Source organism: Leptopilina boulardi, unplaced genomic scaffold, assembly GCF_019393585.1.
Source record: "Leptopilina boulardi isolate dan_hultmark-lab unplaced genomic scaffold, ZJU_Lbou_2.1 LbouV2_229, whole genome shotgun sequence".
Lineage (NCBI taxonomy): Eukaryota > Metazoa > Arthropoda > Insecta > Hymenoptera > Figitidae > Leptopilina > Leptopilina boulardi.
The window spans coordinates 2,517,742-2,539,963 of record NW_026137784.1 but is presented as its reverse complement, the minus strand read 5'-3'; the positions used below and the strand labels follow the sequence as shown (position 1 = coordinate 2,539,963).

The window sequence follows — 22,222 nt, the reverse complement described above, 5'->3', positions numbered from 1 at the left end:
TAAAAAGTCGTAAAACGTGTCTCTCTTCTCGCGCACAAAAATACGTCACACACAATTATATTCCAAAACCAGAGAATCCGGAACGAGATTGTAAATAAAGTTGAATTTTCAGGTCCATTAAACTCTATTTAGTGGGGGAGGTAAAAAAAAAATTAAAAGAGAAGAAACAACTTTTCTTCAATATGCAAAACTACTTCTTTTATAAATATCGTTGACAGTTTCATGTTCTAATATTTCTATTTAATCTTGCTAAAGGAATTTTATACCCGAAAATAGCAAATCGGTCATCAAGCATTTCCAAAACGATATATTTTTAAAGGACATTAAATATTTTAATATCGAAATAAATTTTCAAATAGAAAATAATATTTATAAAAAGTATCTCTTCTTATATTTATAATAAATCATTTTTTATCTAATCGTTATTATATATATATATATACTTGACATATATTATAAAATATTAAATTTCAATTGCAAAAAAAAAAAATAAAATAAAACAAAAGAATAGTTATAAACGCATAATAATAGGTCGTCAAAAGCAAATTCGATAACGCATTTAGGCGTTTGATAAGACATTACCGCAGAACTGAACGTGCTGAATAAATAAACAAGTTAATAATCTCTCCGCGGTTAAACGAATTTATGCAACGCTTCGCGAGACAGTTTTGCCTTATATGCGCGAGAAAGTCGAGAGTCGAAACTTGCTACTGATAATAAAATTGTGGAAGATTTTACAAGATAAGGGGACAAAATTCATTTCTTAATCAGTTCATAATAGCAAACGTGTCTTTTTAAAAAATAATAATAATATATTATTACGCAGAATTTTCACTTCCTTTCAAAGATAAGGTATTTTAAATATTTTTTATTCAAAAAAAAAAATCACAAATCAAGTTACCTACAACTAGCGAAATGTTTTATATTTGAACCAAATATAATCTCAAAACCTAATAACCCATTTATTTCGCGTAAATACAAATTTATTTGGTATCAAAATTTCTTTGAATCAAATAAATATTTGTCTCTGAGACAAATAAATCATTTCTCTGGGTGCACTGAAAAAAAAAATTTATTTGATTCAAATACCGATGTATTTGGTTATTATCAAATAAATATTTACTTGAATCAAATATTTCTTATTTGAATCAAATAAATGGCATTTGCTTCAAATACTGAAATATTTGATTCAAATACTATATATTTGATTCAAGTAAATATTTATTTGATAATAACCAAATACACCGGTATTTGAGTCAAATAAATTTTTTTCTCAATGTGTAGAGAAAGATATTTTGATTATAAAAAAATTTAATATGCAACTAAACTTGAAAAACAATTTTAAATTTAAAAAAATTAAAAACAAATTTTTATAAAAAATTGAAATGTAAATTTCAATAGAAGGGATATTAAATTTTTTTTCTATTAATTTAATTTCTCAACATTGTTGCAAAGTTCAATTTCATTGATCAACTCGAAATGATAAGTTACAATGTATAATAAAATGATTAATCTCAACATCTGTGAAAGTGGGATGAACTTCCTTAGAGTATTATATATTCAATGGCAATTTTGTTATTCCTATGACCCATTCTATAGAAGTTTCTAATATACAATCACGATTAATTAAATGTCAAACCGTGGTATTGTTACCGAAAATCTACCAATAAAAACCAATTAAAATAATAGGATTTTTCTCAAAAAAAAATCTCCGCAGATGCAAATGAAGAAAATTTAATTTAATCAAGAGAAAAATATGGCGAGCATTAAAAAAAAAAAAAAAAAAAAAAAGGAGAAAAGTGTAAGATTCTCACAAATTAACCCCAGGAAACACTCTACATGTGAACATATCTCTTAAGGCACACACAACGTCCGTTACGAAGCAGAAGCAAAGCCTAATAGGTTCAAGGACGAAGGAGTCGTTCACACTGGCAACGAAGAATCGTCCGACTCGACGGCGCATAAAGATGACGAACCGACAAAGCATAAACTGCAGTATAAAGTCGCGATACAACATCAATTTCAGTAAATGAATTCTCACTACCAAGACGATACATGATCTGATATTAAGATAGTCATCATTGCATCATTATTGGGCCTATAGTAGAAAAAAAAAAAATTTTCCTCCAAATAATCCAACAAATAAAAATTTCCCTTCGAATATGATTCTATTAAATAATATTAAGAATTCGTTTTCGAAAAACAAAAATATTATTCAAAAGAATGCGAAATATAAGCTTTAACCTATGTTTTACGTCTTAACCTATATATGTATATAATATATCTATTGTTCATTATTAACCTTGACAATTCCCGGATATATAACTTAATAGTGTAAAAAGCAATTGTATTTTTTTTATAACCCCCCTATTAATGAAATTTCGTATATCAAAACTGTTACAAAGTTTTTTATAAAACCAATTTTTTGGTTAATTTTATCGTCACAGAAAATTAAAAGGCATTATAATAAGCTGCAACGCTTATTATTTTAATCCACACTGAAAAAAAATTCTAGTTAGAATAACCAGAATTTTGGTTATTCTAACTAGAATTCTGGTTAGGGTATATTTAACATTATGATTCTGGTTAGGCTAACCAAAATTCTGGTTATTTTAAAAAGAATTCTAGTTCAACTAAAATTCTGGTTAACTTAACTAGAAAGTAATGTTAAATATACCCTTACCAGAATTTTTTTTCAGTGCAATTTTGCTTATTTTAATCCATTTTGGTATTAAAATAAGCAAAATTGGATTAAAATAATAAGCATTGCAGCTTATTTTAATGCCATTTAATTTTCTGTGATTCTATTTTATTAAATTTATTTATTTATTGAGCATGAATAAACGCTAAAACTAATTTGTTAGAATATTGACAGAATTTCTCTAAATTTCTATATATTACAAAATTGTTATACATTATAAACTAATTTTAAATCAAAATTTTTATTTAATCGAATTTGAATTATTATTTTAATGAAAATAAGAAGCTCTAAAGAAAGGGACCTTAGAATGCAAATTATGTTTATGGTAGTTTTACTTTGATTAAAAGTTTATTTTCATATTTATGTAAAATTAAAATCAATTTTTATTGAATATTTTCGATATAATGGAGACTTAATTACAATAATTTGTGTCTATTTTCACTTAAAAATTTCAAAAAAAAAAACCTTTATAATTTTTTTGCTTCTAAGGTCCCTTTCTTCAGAGCGCGTTCCAAATAATAAATTTTTTTAAAATTTAAATAAAGTCCGCAAAATGAAAATTTAAGGAATAATTCTGTAATATATAGAAATGTGATTTAATGGGCGAATTTTTGTTTTGAATAATAATTCGAAATTTGGCTAAATTTACAGATATCAAAAATTCTGTCGAATAAAAATTCCAATAAATTTTAGAATTTATTCATCATACATTTTATTTATTAATAAAAAAAATATGAAAGAAATAATATTCATAATTAAATTTTAGAACAAATGTCAGTGAAATTGTAATTTTTTTGTTAAAAACAAAATTTTTTTTGTATATCTCTTAACGAAATTATAATTTTTTAGCTAATAAAAAATGCATTGAACATGAAAATAAAATAATTTTTTCTTTATATATAAACATGATATATATAAAGATCTCTTATGGAGTCAACAGAAAGCTACATCTATTTCCATGATTTCTGGTGAAGGGCCTGTGGTTAGCCTCCTCTCAATTTTCTCTGTAGTGTGGTGGTCAGTATCGGTTGCATTATATACTATATATATATATATATAATGCATATTACATTTATAATAGCAATTTCACTTGTAAAGAGAAAAAGCCTGAAAAAAACTCTCAACTGATAGACTTTGTAAAACCCTATATTTTATAATTTTCTCGACAGTATAGTATTTTTTTTTAGCATCCTCTTAAGTTATAATAAATAATATAGGGAGTTTAGTTGCATTGTGTGTGAGCCACTTTTGCCTTCTTTTTCAGTTTCAACTTAAAGTCTCTTTAATATACGTGAGCTGTGCGTTGAGCCTTCAACTAAGTTATGTTGAATTTTATCAACTTTATTATGTCCCCCGTTGTGTGACTGTTTGCATTTGAATGCTGCTTGTGCTGATTGTGGGTTTGTAAAACTATTATTTCACTCTCTCTCTCTCTTTTTTTTCCCCCCTCGATGAAAAGAACAACATTTATAAAACTTTTATCAAAATTATATAATTTCCAAAAGATCGAGTAAATAAAAAAAAAAATTAAATAATAATAAAATACAAAAGAATGTAAAAAAATAGCTTTTTTTAAATTTTATTTTTTTTCCGATAAATACTACTATTTTTTATATATTATAAAAAGGATTCGTTTTATTTAAAAATATATCAAGGTCAAGAATAATTTATATGAGTTTTGCCTTGCATTTTATCAAATAGGGCTTCCACTTATAATGAATCATTTTGATTTTTCAGAGGCAAAAGAAAAAAATATGATTCACAATGTATATAGTGAGGGAGAGAAAATTGTGTTCTATCAACATTATATTTTCCATTGGAATTAGATTTTCTTTTTTTTAAATTTATAATAGAAATTCTCGGAAAAATGTAAACCAATGACGTTTCAAATAATAAACAAATAACAATGAACACCATTAAAAAGAGAAAATTTACTTTAAAGAATTCTTTCATCAGAAAATAATTTATAATTTCTATTACGTAATATTATAAGAAAATTAAAAAAAACTAAATTTTTAAATCATTTTTTTATTTTTAAAATATATTTTAAAAATATGCTCAAGCAAATATTTTGACAAAAAATATACCAATGATATCGAGAAGAAAAATAATACTAGATTAAAAAAAATATTTCATATATATTGATTATTCGAAATCCCGGATCGTCGATAACCCAACGTGTTATTCCAAAAATCAAGTTTTGTATTTGAGAAGAGAATTTTTATATTCTATTAAAAGTGAACGAAATTTTTCTGGGAAACACGAAAATCAGCATCCGTTTAGAGTATCAAGTTCAGCATAGAGAGGGAGAGGGAGAGAGAGAGAGAGATGGAAAGACATTTGTTGAGAGTTTAATAGTGTAGAGTCTACCGTTGAATGTAAAGTCAAGGTGCCTCTCACTCTCGTTTCTACTCCACGAAAAGTAAACGCGAATCCATGTAATCAGATACTTTTCGATATCACGTGGAGTGGCGTCACGTAGCGTGTTTCCACCTTAACTCTATGGGGTCCCAGTGGACCCCACGACGTGCCCACGACACTGATCTCCAGGGTTAAGCCGCCGTCGGATCCGGGCCAAGGCTTCCCCTTCCTGGCATTGCCCCCCCCTCTCACTCTTTCTCTCAGCGGCGCCCAACCATCACAAAGTTCCCTGTTCCAATCTCTAATAATTTTCTCTTACCAATCTAATCCACTATATTCATCTGTCCTTCTTTACATTATCATTATTTCTTCTACATCCTTTTCTCGCCTTCATCACTGTAATTCCATCTCTATTCCAAACCTCTTTTTTTTTTTTAAGTATCTTTCGATAAATTCCTTTTCCTTTCTATTCTATCCACATCTAGTGAAATAATTCAATTTATTTGCACCATCATTTAGCTCATATATATATCTTGAGAACTAGTTCAAAACTAGACTAGAATTAGTCTAGACTAGCGTTGCAAAATAAAAATATACTAATTCTTATTCGGAATTAGAACTGTTTTTACAAAAGAAAAAGTAATTTTTACTACTTTCATAGTAAAACGGTAACTGTCCAAAGTTTCTGCGCATCTCTGACAACTTTTACTTCAAAAATAGTAAAATTTACTCCAGAAATATAGTAAAAATTACTACGGAACAGTAAAATTTACTAGAAAAATAGTAAATTTGACTATTTTTCGAGTAAAAGTTGTCAGAGATGCGCAGAAACTTCGGATAGTTCCCGTTTTACTGTAATAAAAATTATTTTTTCTTTTTTTCCGTGTAAATTAAGGTTATGTTAGCCTAATGTTTTTTTTTCTACAGCGCATGACGACTATAAACCACAAATTAAGTAGTTCAAGTTGGGTGGGGGGAAAATTCAAGATGAACGTGATTATCCCATAAAAATCATTAGTTAGAATTTTGATTTCAAAGAAATTTATTATATTTATTTTTTAGACGAATTTTCATTTTTCGAATTAGAATTTGACACAATTTCTCAATATTTTTTACTATACCGAATTCTGAAAACACTGAATTTTTATTTGTCCGAAAAAATTCGAATACGTTCATCTTGAATTTTCCCCCCCACCCAACTTGAACTACTTAATTTGTGGTTTATAGTCGTCATGCGCTGTAGAAAAAAAAACAGTAGGCTAACATAACCTTAATTTACACGGAAAAAAAGAAAAAGTAATTTTTATTACAGTAAAACGGGAACTATCCGAAGTTTCTGCGCATCTCTGACAACTTTTACTCAAAAAATAGTAAAATTTACTATTTTTCTTGTAAATTTTACTGTTCCGTAGTAATTTTTACTATTTCTGGAGTAAATTTTACTATTTTTGGAGTAAAAGTTGCCAGAGATGCGCAGAAACTTCGGATAGTTCCCGTTTTACTGTAATAAAAATTACTTTTTCTTTTTTTCCGTGTAAATTAAGGTTATGTTAGCCTACTGTTTTTTTTCTACAGCGCATGACGACTATAAACCAAAAATTAAGTAGTTCAAGTTGTGTGGGGGAAAATTCAAGATGAACGTAATCGAATTTTTTCGGACAAATAAAAATTCAACGTTTTCAGAATTCGGTTACAATAAAAAAAATATTGAGAAATTGTGTCAAATTCTAATTCGAAAAATGAAAATTCGTCTAAAAAATAAATATAATAAATTCCTTTGAAATCAAAATTCTAACTAATGATTTTTATGGGATCATCATGTCCCATCTTGAATTTTCCCCCACCCAACATGAACTACTTAATATTTAGCTACACGGAAAAAAAAATAGTTCGTGAAACTTTCCTAAACTAGTTGTTTACTTTTGGACGTGCCCAAAATTGGGAAATCTTTCATTAACTTTATTCAAGATTCCACAAATTTTTTTTTGTGCACGTGCGCAGACATTGAAAGATTTCTAAACTTTGCACTGAAAAAAAATTCTAGTTAGAATAACCAGAATTCTAGTTAGAATAACCAGAATTCTAGTTAGAATAACCAGAATTCTGGTTAGGTTAACCAGAATTCTGGTTAGGTTAACGAGAATTCTAGTTAATTCAACTAGAATTCTGGTTAACATAACTAGAAAGTAATGTTAAATATAGCCTAACCAGAATTTTTTTTCAGTGTGGGACCGTCCAAAAGTGAAGAACTAGTTTACAAAAGTTTCGCGAACTATTTTTTGTCGTAAAAAATTATTCAAAAAAAAAATTCCACTATATAACGTATATATTCAGTAATTTTGATAGCTTCAGAAAAGAATCTAGGGCGCCAAAATTTTCCAAACAATTTTTATAATTTCTGTTGTTTTTTTTTTTTATAATTCAGGCAGAAAAATAAACATTACGAATTTCATTGACATTTTTTTGAATTCATCTATCTCATCATTTTCAAAATGAGATGCGAAATCAGCTGTATTAAAACCATAGCAACGATATAAACCAATGGTGAAAGACTTACCCTGCATTTTCAGCGGCAGCAATGGACATGTGCCTCCTCTCATCGAGGGTGGGCGTGGCGTGAAACTCCTAAGGGGTGATCCTTGATAATGGATGTTGAGGGCAAATGATGATCACGTGGTTATCCCTCTCAACGGCTTGACCAGAACCAGAAATTAAGCCAGGAACAACAACAAACACCAACTTTGTTCTCTTAGAGACACTCGCGCACTTTTTTTTTCTTACTATTCACCCCGAATTTCAACTTTTAAAAACTTCACTCAGTTTATAAATCCACTTACACACAAACACATAAGAAAAGAAGGAGTTTTTTTGACGCACCGGCACACTAGTCTGGCAACATTCGCCCTTTTTCTGTTTCCCCTTCTCACTTCGTCTTTGTCTCGCTATTCTGGGCCCTAGGACCAGTATTTCAAGCTAGAATCGAAGCTAGACGGGAGAGAGAGAGGCTTCTCTCTTTTTTTTTAAAAAAAAAAATGGTCTGCCCGTCCACTTTGTTCTTCCTGAAACGTTAGCAACGAAGAATCCTTCCTGGAAGTTTCTCGCCAGATGCGAAGGGAAGCCTTCTTTCGTTCAAAAACCAACCTCTTTCTCTTAGAGGAGAGATAGACTCAATCCTTTTCTCTCTCTCTCTTTCTCTCTTACTCCTTTTTCTTCACCGCCTACTTATTTCGGCTTTTGTCCGCCGGGTATCCAAACGGCCTCTCTCTCTCTCTCTTCTCGTTTTTATTTCTCCCTTGATTCTCTTTAGACCTTTGTTTTCAAAGACGTCGAACCTCGTGAAAAATGAGTTTTGTGTCGTCAGGAAAGATCTCACTTGTCGATGTCCGAGTTCCTGACCCTTCTTCTTCTTTTTTTGTTTTTTTTAACCACACACACGCACACTTTCTTGAATATTCAAGTTCAGGGGGAGACGAGTGTCAATTTTCGTCAATCTCTCTCTCTCTTTCTCTTTCACGGAGGTCGTGATTCTTGTCTTGATCATCAGCCGTTCCGTCTCAGGAAACTTTCAAAAACTGGGATGAGGTACTCTTGATAACGCTTCTGATCCTGTGGATAAGAAAAGAAATTAATTAGCAAAAATTGAATAATAACATCCTAATGGGATTATTTTTTTTCTAATTATTAATTATATATATTCTTTTCTCTTTTTCATCTAACAAAACTATTTACTCTCTAAATCTGAATCAGTAGAAATTTTACTAGTTCAATCAGTACTTTTCATTTGAACTGAAGTTTTAGTTATTTTTTTTTAAATTTACTAATATAATTAGTGAATATGCAAACAATAGAAAATAACTTATGTAAATCAGTAATTTGTATATAACATAACCTTTAAAATTAACTGTTAAATCAGTAGATTTTGCGGCCGTTGCCATATGTTTATATTACTGATTCAATCAGTAATTTATATTTTTCATAATTGAATCAGTAAATTTCTACTAATTATCAGTTGCTCAATTCTCGCTATGCACTGAAAAAAAAATTCTGGTTAGGCTATATTTAACATTACTTTCTAGTTATGTTAACCAGAATTCTAGTTGAATTAACTAGAATTCTCGTTAAAATAACCAGAATTCTGGTTAACCTAACCAGAATCAAAATGTTAAATATACCCTAACCAGAATTCTGGTTATTCTAACTAGAATTCTGGTTATTCTAACTAGAATTCTGGTTATTCTAACTAGAATTTTTTTTCAGTGTGGCAATTAGTAGATTTCTACTGCTAATCAGTGAAATATGACTGATTCAGATTTAGAGAGTATATCCTCTAAATATTTTTGTCAATTCTAATTTTTTTTCATTTTAAAAAATTAACAACTATTTTTTAAGAAAAAAAAAAAATTAATCGCATAAGGTCATGGATAACGGACGAAAAATTTGCCGCAAAACAATTTTTAAATAAGCTTTTTTTTTTAAATTATCTCTGATGTCACTACACAGTGAATGATTGATAAAAATTACAAACACAACATGATAAATAAAAGAAATTTTTAAAAATAAAAAAGAATATATATTTTTTTTGGTTGCCGACATACATTAGAAGAAGCATTCTTTATAATTGATTTAAACGTTTCATCAAGAGACGAGTCATAAATCACTTGACGAATTACGCGTTATCATAATAAACCCCTCTTCTTGCTTAAGTGAAATTAACTGGAAAAATTGACCCACCTAACGTTACTCTATCGGTAATAGAGAGAAAGAGAGTGGGACACAATGCAATGTCTGAGCCGTCGGTCTCTAAGAAGTAAATCTAACGGAGCCCCCCCCCCTTCCCGCCCCCAAGTAGTAGTAGTCCGATATTTCTATCGTCTATCTATGACTATCCCGTTCTACTGCATGAAAATGCGCGACAGTACGATGTTAAGTAGTAACAGTCAGTTGCACCGTTAGAAATTCACTCTATATATCTATATATGTGTCCATGTGCACACTCGTGTTCCAACTCTTCCATTCCGAGTGCAATATCAACAGACTTTTACGATTCGATTTTATGCCTCTTCGCTTCTTGTATAAACGAGCAAACATCTATTTCAATCCATTTCAAAGTCTATACTCTCTAATTCAAATTTACCACTCATTACAATAATTTTCTCCTTTTTTTTTTTTTATCTCCGAAAATTTAGATTAGGGAAACGAAGTTGAAAAAAAATAAATCTAAAAAAATAATTTCATTATTCAAATTACTGATTTAACTAATTCGAAAGCTTTTTTATGCGCGCCAAGTAAAAAAAAAAAGATAAATCCCTTTCTTTCAGGAGGTTTTATTGTCACAAAAGCACCATATAGTCATATAATGCACATAATAGGGCTTAGTAAGCACAAAAGAATTTCAGAGCCTTCGCCGGAAGATCATACACCGTCGTTTCTTGAGAAACTCGTTGGATATCGTGTTCCCTTCGAAAGTACCTCTTTGAAACATGCTGACCATTGCGAAATATCATAGGAAGGTTATCGATAGCGTTTCTAATTGCATTATAGTGCACGTGTATAATACCAACAGAAGAATGTGTTGAAATATAAGAAATCGGAAAACTACTTGTTGATTTAAAAAAAAAAAAGAATTGAAAATAAAATTTTTATTTGAAACCAAAAATAAACAATAATTGCGAGTTATTAATAACTTCTTTTTTTTTTAATAAATAAACTGTGCTTCGTCAATCAAGCCAAAGATACATCGCATAACAGCTGTTTCTTTCAGAGCTCAACACTATAACCTTGAAACGAAATGAAAATGGAAATTTAAAAGCTAAGAACTAAATATGTCTTCCATTTATTTTTCTTCAATTCGGATTCCTTTTTTTTTCTAAAATTATGATTCACAGAAAAATAAAATATTTCCCCCCTGTTAGAAAAATACAGTACAACCTCGTTAAGTTTCTTCTTTTTTCCTTTCCAAACCCTTTTTTATTCAAACATTTTCTATTAAAATACACTGTTGAAAAAATAAATTACAAAATTTAAAAACCGAGGTTCTACTGAATTTGGAAAAAAAAATTCGAAAGGAACTTGACACGTGAGTAAATTTCACTAAAAAAAAAAAAATAGGACAAACCTTATGAAACTCAGGGATTGAATTTTTATAACACACATAATTGTGTACTATAATTGAGACATATAAAGAGTTATCTAACAGAATATACGAATCTATTAAGGTTAATGAGATCTTTAATTATAAAATATTTCCCTCGTATCGAATCAAGATGATCACGAGTTTCCTTAACCTTTGTTTCTAACTTTGATAACGAATAATAAAAATTTTACAATTTAATTGAGTGGAATTATTTTAAATATTTCTTTAAAAAAAAAATCATAACCTCCAAGCTAATCAATTCTTACAATATTGAATTTAAAAAAAAATTGTAATATTACTTAATTTAAATCACCATATTGTCATTTAAATGATTTACATATATGCCAATTTAAATCACCAAAATCTCTTGAAGTTCAAATAAAATAAAATCTTTTTTGATTAATATTACAAAAAAATAGTTAACTTTACTTATCAATTTTTGATTTAATTTTAAAAAAATCACAAACATTTTTCACTTTATAAAAAGAATTTTTACCAATTTCAAAGGAGAAAAAAAAAGAAAAAGCCAATTCAATAGATGAAAAAGAAAAGCAATTATTGTTCCTGCTTATATTAGAGGCGAAGTGACGTTGCTGAATCGTCAACTTCTACGAATCGATCGCAGTATGCAACCTCGTCGCAGTTTTTAGGTTACCCCGTTCTCTCTAATTCTATCTCTATCTGCACTATGGTTGCTTGAATCAAACACTCACCTGAATCTCCTTTGAATTTTACGTCAGCGTTTGCGTCTCTATCTCAACTCCAGTTGAAGGATCTTTTAAAGAAATCACTAATCTTCAGGGGCGCATCAAGTAGATAAAAACTCAACACTATATATAGAAGAAAATGAAAGAAACAAAATATACTAAAAAAAAAATAATAAAAATAATTCAACAATTAGAAGAAATTATATTTTTTGTCGCGCACTCGTTTCAATTTTTGTTCCAAAGCGCGACGAACTTGACTTAATCCTTATCCAGCGACCCGTCCCGGGGCGTACAGGGTCCACGCGTTGTTCTCCTTACGCGAAACACTCGTCTCACCGTTCACAGAAGACATTTCGAAACACATGCGCTTCGTTGCGCGCGTTAATAGTCCTCACAATTCAACGACACACACAACACTGTCAAAATACACGACCTTCTCTCCACGAGCGACAATCTACATTTCTGTCAATCGATTTACCCAGGCCTGCTTGTAGGTTATGGACAATTTTTATTCGCAAAAATGAAAAAAAAAAAAAACCTCACGAATTTAGAGCAATGATAAAATTAAAACTGACAGTTAAAACACGAGGGAAAATTTTCGCGTGTCGTCGATCCCTGGCAAAGAAGTGAGGACGTCGTCCTCTTGGCGAGCGGTATGTTTTTTAGGTTGGACGCCTGCGTGTGAGAGCTGTCCTTCACTAAATAACTCCCCAACTTGTCCTTTCTCTCTTGTATCTATTATTTCTTCAATTCTTATCACTGTATTTCCTTTTTTTTAAAAAACTTTTATTCTTCTTTCACGAAACAAATTCTTTCCTTTTTTATACAATTAAAAACGCATTTTAAACTGATGGTAACACGCGTGTGTCTGTGTGTTGTGCACTTGATTAGCCGTGTGACGTCACGACACGGTTACATTGCTGGCAATGTGTTTTACAACTAGATTAATCAATTTATATACACGAATTAGTCGACATTTTTATTTAACAACACTCACTACGCAATTATCACATATTTTAGGCAATTCAACAACAAAAATTGCTGTTAAACAGCAATAAATTCCCGGTAGAATCGCCTGCGCCAACTGACTCGAACGCAACCAAACGCAACAAACTACAAAATCAAAACGCCACCAGGTGGCTCTGTTTTACATTTATATGTATGTGTGTATTTATGTGGCCGGGATAAAAATTTCTTTGACACACAACGGCTAACGAAGAGTAACGAAAATTAACGAATTCTCACGAATATATTCAATATCAAGTGCACCAACTGCTGACACGAAGTGAACGCTAGCGCCGTCTATTGGCACACTACTGAACTTACATCCGGAAAATTCCTGATTTAAAATTTGCCGCGAATTTTGAATATCTTCTTTTTGTAAAACTAATTTAATAATAACCAAAATGGATTAAATATTTATTTGATTAAACGAAAATATTTACTAATTTGAATAAAAATTCTTTTTTTAAAAAAAGCAATAGAAAAATTCGTTAAAAAAAGGAAAATATCTTTAAAATACTACGAAATAAAATAAAAAATCGATAACGTGAAACGTAATTTCTTCTAATTGTTGATATTTTTGCAAATTAATATTTTATATATATATTAGAAAATTTGTAAATTAAAATTAAAAATATTTTTGCAAAATGTGTATTGCAGAAAAATATTTTTAAATATTCTGAAAATTAGTAATTTTTTTTTTTTTTGAATATTTTTTTGAATACCTATTTTGAATTTATCGATGAAAGTTATTTTTGAAATAAATCAATAATTTGTTGATTTCCTTTCTCCTCGGCTAATTGAATTGATGTACGTCCTTTGTTATCCACAATTTTTAAATCAGTATTTGACATCAATAATTTGCAGACTGATACAAAATTAGAGATGACTGCACGATGAAGAGCTGTATATCCATCTGCGTCACGAATATTCGGATCAGCTCTTGATTTTAATAAAAATTCTGTGATCTCAATGTGTCCTTGAGTCGCTGCTCTATGAAGTGCAGTTGCATGGCCCGATCGAGTTAATGCATTGATATTAGCACCATTTTCTAACAATAACTTACAAATTTTCATATGTCCATTCCTTGCACCATAATGAAGCGCCGTATATCCTGAACAATCTTCAATATTTACTGGAGTACCTTTTTGCAATAGACAATTAACTCGATTTACATCATTGGATTGAGCTGAAAAAAAAATCAATTTTCTTTATTTTCAAAACTAATATTTTATAATTAGTTAAAAAAATATATATTTCACTAATTATTATAATTTTTCCTTTTTTTTAAGTCTATAATTATTATATCATAAAAATTCTCTTACCCGCATGCCAAATTCCTCTTTCAAATTCCATTTCCGATAAAGTTTGTCGAACACCAGAATTATTTTGAGAATTACAGCAACTTCCATCGTGTGAATGACTAGAGTCCATACTTTTTTTTTTTATCTGAAACTCACTAAAGAATCTTTACTTGTATTATTTATTAAAAAAAAAATGATGTATAATATATAATAAAAAAATAGTTTTTAAAAGAAAAAATATGTATTAAATAATTAAAATATAAAAAATATTTTTTTAAGGGTGGAATGAAACAATCGAGTGACATCAAAATATTCAGTATATTGTTACACTTGATATTTGTTAATACAAGCATTAATTAAAAATGCAAAAAAACACGTGAATGATCAATCATATACAATATATTTGATTATGTATTTAAGTGCATGATATTGAATATCAAAATAAAAATATATATATGTCACAAATTCCACAAAATAAATCGAAAAAATAAAAAAATATGATTTTTTTTAAATCAAAAACTTAAAAATACAAAACTTTTAAGTACTTTTCAAATACTTTTTGTTTTTAATTATTAAAATTTAATTCAAATTTTGAGATAAAATCTCCCATTAAATTCATTCTTGTAGAATTTTTTGTAACTTTGATTAATATTTGTTACACTACAAACATTACAAATAAATTATTTCAGGGAATGTTCAGTAATAAATCTTAATTATTTATAAATATTTCATTTCAATGATTATTTAAGACTGGAATGAATTATGAATTCATTTTCGATATTTTTAATTGAAACAATTTTGTTTGAACAAAAAAACTGATAATAGTGAAAAATATCCCAAAAGAGATATTAAAAAAAAAAAAACAAATTATAAACTTTAAATTTATTTTGTAAAACAGAAAAAAATAGTTTCGAAACAAAGTTTACGAAAACTTGTTTCAGATAATTTTCCATTTCATAAAAAACAAAAAAATAATCCTTTCTCCAAAATAGTAAATAGTCAAATATCATAATTTTCATTATGAAATTTTATGAATTAGAAAAAAATCTCATTAATATATTTTTTTTTTTCTATTGCTTTCTAGACTTTCTCTTCAGAAACCATTTTAGTTTCACTATATATTTTAACTAGATTAGTATATTATATGAAATTATTTCTATAGAGAGTAATACTTTATTATTTTAAAACAAAAAACTTTCATTTTTTGTTTTTCCGATAGTCGAAAAAAAAGAGTATATGAGAAATAAATATTTGTACATATAAAATATGAAAAAAAAAATAAAATAAAATAAAGTCTGACCCATATGTGATTACTATTATATGAAATAACAAAAGGTCCTTACTTTTAAATTTAACAAAATATTCTATCTCATGATTCGTTTGGTCCACACACATTTCTTCTGTTTTGTGTAAAATTTTTCTATAGACAATAAAAATTTAAAAACAAAAAATCAAACTATAATCTGATAAATTAATTTCCCCCGCGTACCAGCACGAATTTCTCATTTTTTTTTAAATCATTTCGAAGAACGTCGAGTGCAATTACATTTACACACTTAAAAAAATCAACAATTGAAAAAAAAAATGTAAAAGATTTTACGAAATTTAAATTTCTCTTTGAAGGGTCCATAAGATCTCAGCTTCCCCAGTGGAGCAGATAACACGGTAGCCTAATTCTGCTAAAGCATTGATGATATTTAGTGGAGCTCCTGAAATTATTTAACAATTTGAATTTTTTTTTTTTGAAAATAACAAATGATTAAAACAAAAAAATTGAAATAAAAACCTTTAATTAATGCGCCGTTAATAACATCTGTTCCAGAGTTTGGGAAACGTTTAGATAATGCAAGAATTTCATCTTGACCTAAGCCAAAGACAGTAGAATCGCTGGCAAAAGGAGATCCTTTAACAGCAACGTAATAATAATTCTCAGTACCAATATTTACTAATTTTCCAGACATTTTTCGTCCTTTTCCGTTTGATTGATCGTCAGACATTTAATAGAATTCTTAAACCTCGTTGTCTTTCAATTCTAAAATAAAAAATATTAACATAAATTATAAGCGAAAAGTAAAAAAAAAAACATCTACTCTTCATTTCTTCAATAATTTAGAAACTAATAAAAAGTAATATTTTTACTTTGACCTTTTTTTATTAATAAATAAAAAATTGTAATGTAACAAAAAAATTTAAAAAAAAAATATATATATATGAAGTTTATAGCATGAAATAAATACAAGAATTTTTTTTTTTGAAAGAATTAGAAAAAAATGAAATCGTTTAAAGAAAATACTTACGTCTATATCGTTAATAAAAATATTTTGCCAATTGGAGAATTAAAAAATAATGAAAATTACTTTTTAATTTTGAGGTAAACTTTCCTTTTTTTCTTTTTGAAAAATTAAAATAATTATTTTCCAAAAACAAATGTAAATTATTATATTGATTATCAATAGATAATCAAGAAAATTAATAAAATGTTTTTAAAAAAATAGAAATTTAGGATTTTTAATAATAAGAATTATTGTATTCAAAAAGTAGTATATTCTATGAATTATTGAGTTATACAGTTTATCAGATTTAAGAAATACAATCTGTTAAAACAAAAATTCGGATTATTACGCATAAAGCTTTACATATTATATATAACTTACATATTTTTGCATAATATATGTATCTATCACATAAATATCGATGGGTCCTAAACGAAAATATTTATTGTTCACGAAAAAATAATATAATAAATATTTTTCAATTTTAGTAAAGAATAAAATATCTCAAGTCTCTATGAGAAAAAAAATACAGAAATCTTATTTTCATAAACAATTTCTTTTTCATTTAAAGCCCATTAAAGTACTCTTTCCAAGCATCTAAAAAACTACATAATAAAATAACTTTTTAAAAGATTATTTAAAAAGAAAACTAAAATATGTAACTGGTTTTTTTTTACAAATGATATACAACCATGTAAATAGACCATTTAACTAATAATTCATTAATTATATTAACATCAAAATAATTAATATCAAAAAATTTATGAAAAAGAAAGAATCGTAATTATAATTGGAAAATTGTTGAAAAAAAAAATTTTTAATAGTAGCGAAACTATTAAAATTATTTTTCTATTTAAATGTTTAATTTAGGAAAAAAATTTAAGATTTATTTACTACAACGGTATATATATATAGTGTATCACCAGTGAAATGTAATTATGGAACAAAATTGAAAATGAACAATTTAAGGAGATGACGATTGTAATGTCGTGCAATTTATAATCCGCGGTAATCCAACTCGACTTTGTTCAATTAATTGTCGTTCACGTTCCTCTTTTAATTGCATCATTCTTGTATCATGGGCCCATTTAACTTCACTTTGTGCTTTATCTCTTTCATATTCCCATTGAAATCTCTCAAACTCCATTGTTTTTCTACGTAATTCAAGTTCGGCAATTCTTCTTAATGCACGTTTCTCTAAAAGTTGTTCCTGATAAATTTTACTCTGTAAAGGCGAATGAGTTGAATGCGAACGTGGCGTAACAACTGGCCACTGTGAAATTCTTCTCGGTATGAAAACTTTCCTCTGCGTTGGTCGTGGTTGTTCTTGTGAAGAAGCTGAGAAAATTTTTGTCAATTATTTCCATTTTAAAATAAGAATTTCTATTTTTTCACTCTTGACAATTTCAGAAATTGTAGAAATTCTTCTGCAATACTAATTTAAGCAAAATGAATTCTTTAATAATAATAAATAATAATTTTAATTTCCAAATAAATAATTTTTAAAATGTACTAACCTTTAGAAAAAAAAAAAAATATAAACACCGAATAAGCATTCTTATAAGAATAGCAATAAGAAGCATTTGAATCACAATTGAAAAATCAAATTCAATTACTTTTTCCGAAATTAATCTTCTTTTCAAATTTTTCTCAATTTAAATAAAAATGACAAACCATTCCATGCCCCAAAAAAAAAAAATATTTTTAAAAAAACACATTCTTACCCAGATACTGAAAAATCTAAAAAGAAATTTTTAGTCTATCCAGTTAAATCTGGACATGGAAGAGTTATAATTATTCTTTAAAAAAAAAATTACCATTTGATTGTCCACTGCCTTGGCTAGCTATCCACTCGGTTTTTGTAATTGTTTCCTCGTGTTCGGTATTTTCTAATTCGGTTTCACGGCCAACCCACGATTCATCATCCTGCATGATTAGTTCAACGGTTTGTGGCGCATTACTCGAACCTTCATCTGCATAATTCTGATTTCTGTATTCCCAGTTTTCTAATTCTTCAATTTCGGTTTCGGTAATATTACCTTCAATTGTATTATCTTGCTTCACCCAATTCTCCATCGAATTGCCAAGAATTCTTGCTTTTGACCTCTTTGTAACGCCAACTTGTATGAACTGCATTTTAATATCCTCCGGACATTTTGGACAACGTTCCATATGTTTTTCCATACGTGTTGCATTTTGTGTATAAGATTGATCACAAAATTTACAAAAAGCAATCACTTGTGTACCATCAACTTTTTTCTCAAAATAATTCCAAACAATGCCACGTTTCTTCACCATGATGATAACGTGTAGATTTTTTTTTTTCAACTTTCCTCGTGTATAATTGAAATCAATTTATCGAACCGTCTAAAAAAAATGTTTTAAATTAATTACTATTTAAATTCCAATTTAAAGAAAAGCGAAATTAAATGAGCCGAAAGTTTTCAACGTTCATATGAAAGAAATTTTTTTTTTCAATCTATAAATTATTAAAAATTATGATGACCATGTAAAATAAAACAGTAAATTAAACAATTATTAAATAAATAACATCTTTTTAGATATTTTAAACAATATTTTGTAATAAAATTCGTACTTAAAGAAGTTGCAAAAAAAATTTTATTCATATGAACGTTCAAAACTTTTGGCTCATGAAATTTAAAAAATTGTCATAATTATAGAATTTTTTAGATCCTCAACTTTGCAAATTTCAACTTTATAATTATATTCTAATTTAATTGCAATATAAATATAAGTAATTAATAAAATACTAAATAGAATACTCTCAAAATCGAAACAATATATTTTTTAAATAATTTTTATTTCCTAACATTGTTGAGCATAAGGAAACAATTGTTTATGTCTTTATTTTAACAATAAAAATAAGTATTAAAAACAAAAGAAAAAACAATAATTACTAATCAAAAAGTATCACGGTTTTCTTTTTTATTTACATAATTTATTAAAGCCGCAAATTTACAGAAAAAGTAATTTTAGACAGGAAATTTATTCCTAGCGAAAATAATGCAAAAAAAATTAGGCAAATTTAAAAAATTGCTCTCTATCAGGAAATTTGTTGAAATATTACAAGGAAAGATATATACAATATTCACATAATGGTGGACAAACCATCATTATAATTGTTAAAGATGTCAGAGACTGAAAATTTGTATAACCTAAAAAATTTGCTAAACAATTTTTTTTACATTTCGAGGAATTTATTAATTGAAAAATAAAAGTATTTCTGAAAATTCTTTATAAATTACCGTTTGTACGTTAATGAGAGTATTCGAATGAAGCTTATGAAACATACCTTATCACAAAATTACGGTTTTCAAGCACTTGGAAATTTCTCAGCTTCCACCATTTCACACAAATCGACTCGCCGAGAAAAATGACGCATTTCATTAAGGAACACACAAACACAAAGACGTCGGGGCGTCATGTTACAAATGGATTTCAACCAATCAGAACGTTTAGTTTACTTGAAAGATGTTTTACAATTGGTTGTTCCAATTCCACTTTTGAATATTCAATTTATTTATTTATCAAATGTATTTTTCTTCTTAAATAATTTAAAGTAGACAAAACATTCGAAAATAGATAAGAATAGTCTCATCGTGAAAATCATTAATTTCTTTATTAATCACTATGTTAATGTCGGTAAATATCTTGGTAATTTAACACTTTACCGCCATTTGAAAACTAGTTTTGAGCGCGAAATTTTAAACGCGAAATTCAATTCAAAAATGAAAATTAGGGAAATAATTTACATAAGTTTCATTTAAATTATAAAATACATAAAATATTAATTAATTAATTATCTGTTAATTTCAATTTATAATTTAATATAAAAAAATATAAAATCTGTATTAATAAATAAATAAACCCTAATTATAAATTAAATCAAAACTATTTGAAATGAAAAATATTTTTTAATGAAAAAAAAACAATTTTTTTTGGGGAAAAATGTAATAATAAAAAATAACAAACTCACCAGCCTTTATAACAGGTACAGGTACAGTATCGGTTTCAGGTTCTTCAAAATTTTTTCTCATAGTCCACATATATTCATTATAATCTTGCTTAACACTCGTACTTGAAGAAGCAACAACTTTGTATCCGAGAAGTTCCAAAGCAGTTAAAATCACACAAGGATGTTGTAAATAAACTATCGTCGAATCGTCACAATATCCACCAGAATCAAAACGATTTAACTGCTCCGTATCTTCGGCTGAAATATATTAATAATAATAAATACATCTCTTTTTTTTATTGTAATGAGAAATACTGAAAAAAAATTTTCTAACAAAAGAGAAAAAGCAATTTTTCTAAAATTGTTTTTTTCCAAGTTGAAATAAATTTCAAAGTTAAATAAAATAAGAGAATAAATCCCTATAGATTGAATAATAAATGTGCGATAAGAAATAAAGGTATGGACTAATTTTTAGGATATAAAATGTGCAAGGGGGCTAATGAGAAAAATAAGATAAACAATGGAAAATAAGAGTGCTTCGCAACAAAATAAACAGCAATTTTCAATCGTATCACATGAATACCTTTAAGACCAGATACAAGAACTCTCCAAGGATACCTATGACCATAGGAAGCAAGGTTACCACGTACCAGAATGTATGGCATCTGTGATATTGAGCTACAACAAACTGCAACAATTGCCACTTCTATTTAATATAACAATTAAACGAATTTAATCCGAAAAACGTTGTAATTTTTTCTAAAATAAATATTTATCAATATCCTTCCTTGCACTAATAAGTTGATAATACAACTCTTAAAAACATGTTTAAAAAAAAAAATTAGATGCCATACAATCAAAATGAAATACATAACCTATAAATCCCTTTTTTAATTGAAGATCATTTAATATAAACGATATATAAACTTAAAAAATCTTTGAAAACAGAAACCGATAAAATTGATATGAAAATATGAGACAACTATCATGTTCAATTAAAAGACAATAATAAAGTATTAAATGCGAAAAAATAGCTAAAGTAATTATAAGGGTAATTAAACATAAGAAGTGAAATAATATTTAAATGAGAAATATTCACCATAATAATTACATTATTATTGTCAATAGTAACAAAACAAATCCTAAATTTCCTAACCTCAAAATATACATAAAAAATTTGAGTCACTGAAATGAAAGAAACTTTATAACATACCATAACAATTATATGTAAAATAATCGATAAATAGACTAATTAAATGAAAAATACGAATAGTTTCAATAAATATGTTATAAAATATATATGAAAACTTTTTGGGAGACATGAAATGATATTGGATTTTTGTCATCACTATTTACCTTATAAAAAAACATAAAATTTTCAAATAACTTTATAAATATTGTAAAAGATAATTATAATATTTGTTTCTTACCTGAATTAAATGATTTTATATTGAATAAACATGTGATTTTAATGCAAAAAGTTGTTACAAATTCACGAAATCATCTCAATTGTCATTTTCCTGGAAAAATACGCACCTTCTTTTCATTGGCCGGCGAGGGAGAAAAATAAAAATGGCCGCCACAGTGTTACCAACGTATCATTTTACATTTATTTTAAAATAAAATAAATTATTCTCTAAATTTCTTTAATTTTTCAAATAGCTAAAAATAATTCCTTAAACATTTTAAATTATTTTTTGTATTTTATTTCTAATTTGTTTTAAAATTAAAGAAATAATTTGTACATTTAAAATTTTTTTAACTT

General features: G+C 27.5%; 3 protein-coding genes across 11 annotated transcripts in view; all 3 read right to left on the bottom strand.

Moving 5' to 3' along the window:
* LOC127280078 (nuclear receptor coactivator 2) overlaps window positions 1-13,007 on the bottom strand; it is a 101,810-nt gene extending 88,803 nt beyond the window's left edge. For 6 of the 8 annotated variants that reach the window (XR_007842774.1, XM_051302846.1, XM_051302850.1 and 3 more), the window contains exons 1-2: window positions 11,909-13,006; window positions 7,620-8,668 (exon numbers count right to left, since the gene is read on the bottom strand). Coding sequence is in view for 7 of the 8 variants with exons in the window: in XM_051302846.1 (XP_051158803.1) it covers window positions 7,620-7,648 (29 nt within the window). In the remaining variant the exon portion in view is untranslated. Of the gene's footprint in view, window positions 1-7,619; window positions 8,669-11,908 lie in introns of all 8 variants that reach the window. The other 2 variants (XM_051302854.1, XM_051302853.1) reach the window with 2 other exon arrangements.
* Window positions 12,141-22,046, bottom strand: LOC127280097 (ankyrin repeat domain-containing protein 39). Its single transcript, XM_051302893.1, has 4 exons — window positions 21,888-22,046; window positions 20,479-20,715; window positions 14,230-14,363; window positions 12,141-14,093 (listed from the first exon to the last, which is right to left on the bottom strand). The coding sequence occupies exons 3-4, from the start codon at window positions 14,336-14,338 to the stop codon at window positions 13,654-13,656; spliced, it is 549 nt and encodes a 182-aa protein (XP_051158850.1). The 5' UTR covers window positions 14,339-14,363; window positions 20,479-20,715; window positions 21,888-22,046; the 3' UTR covers window positions 12,141-13,653.
* Window positions 17,415-19,947, bottom strand: LOC127280091 (uncharacterized). 2 transcript variants are annotated; one of them, XM_051302884.1, is made up of 4 exons: window positions 19,795-19,947; window positions 18,521-18,848; window positions 18,299-18,454; window positions 17,415-17,819 (listed from the first exon to the last, which is right to left on the bottom strand). In XM_051302884.1, the coding sequence occupies exons 2-4, from the start codon at window positions 18,777-18,779 to the stop codon at window positions 17,446-17,448; spliced, it is 789 nt and encodes a 262-aa protein (XP_051158841.1). In that variant the 5' UTR covers window positions 18,780-18,848; window positions 19,795-19,947; the 3' UTR covers window positions 17,415-17,445. The 2 variants fall into 2 exon arrangements, with proteins under 2 accessions (XP_051158841.1, XP_051158840.1); XM_051302883.1 differs by having other exon boundaries at window positions 18,299-18,848.
* Window positions 22,047-22,222: the final 176 nt, after the last annotated feature.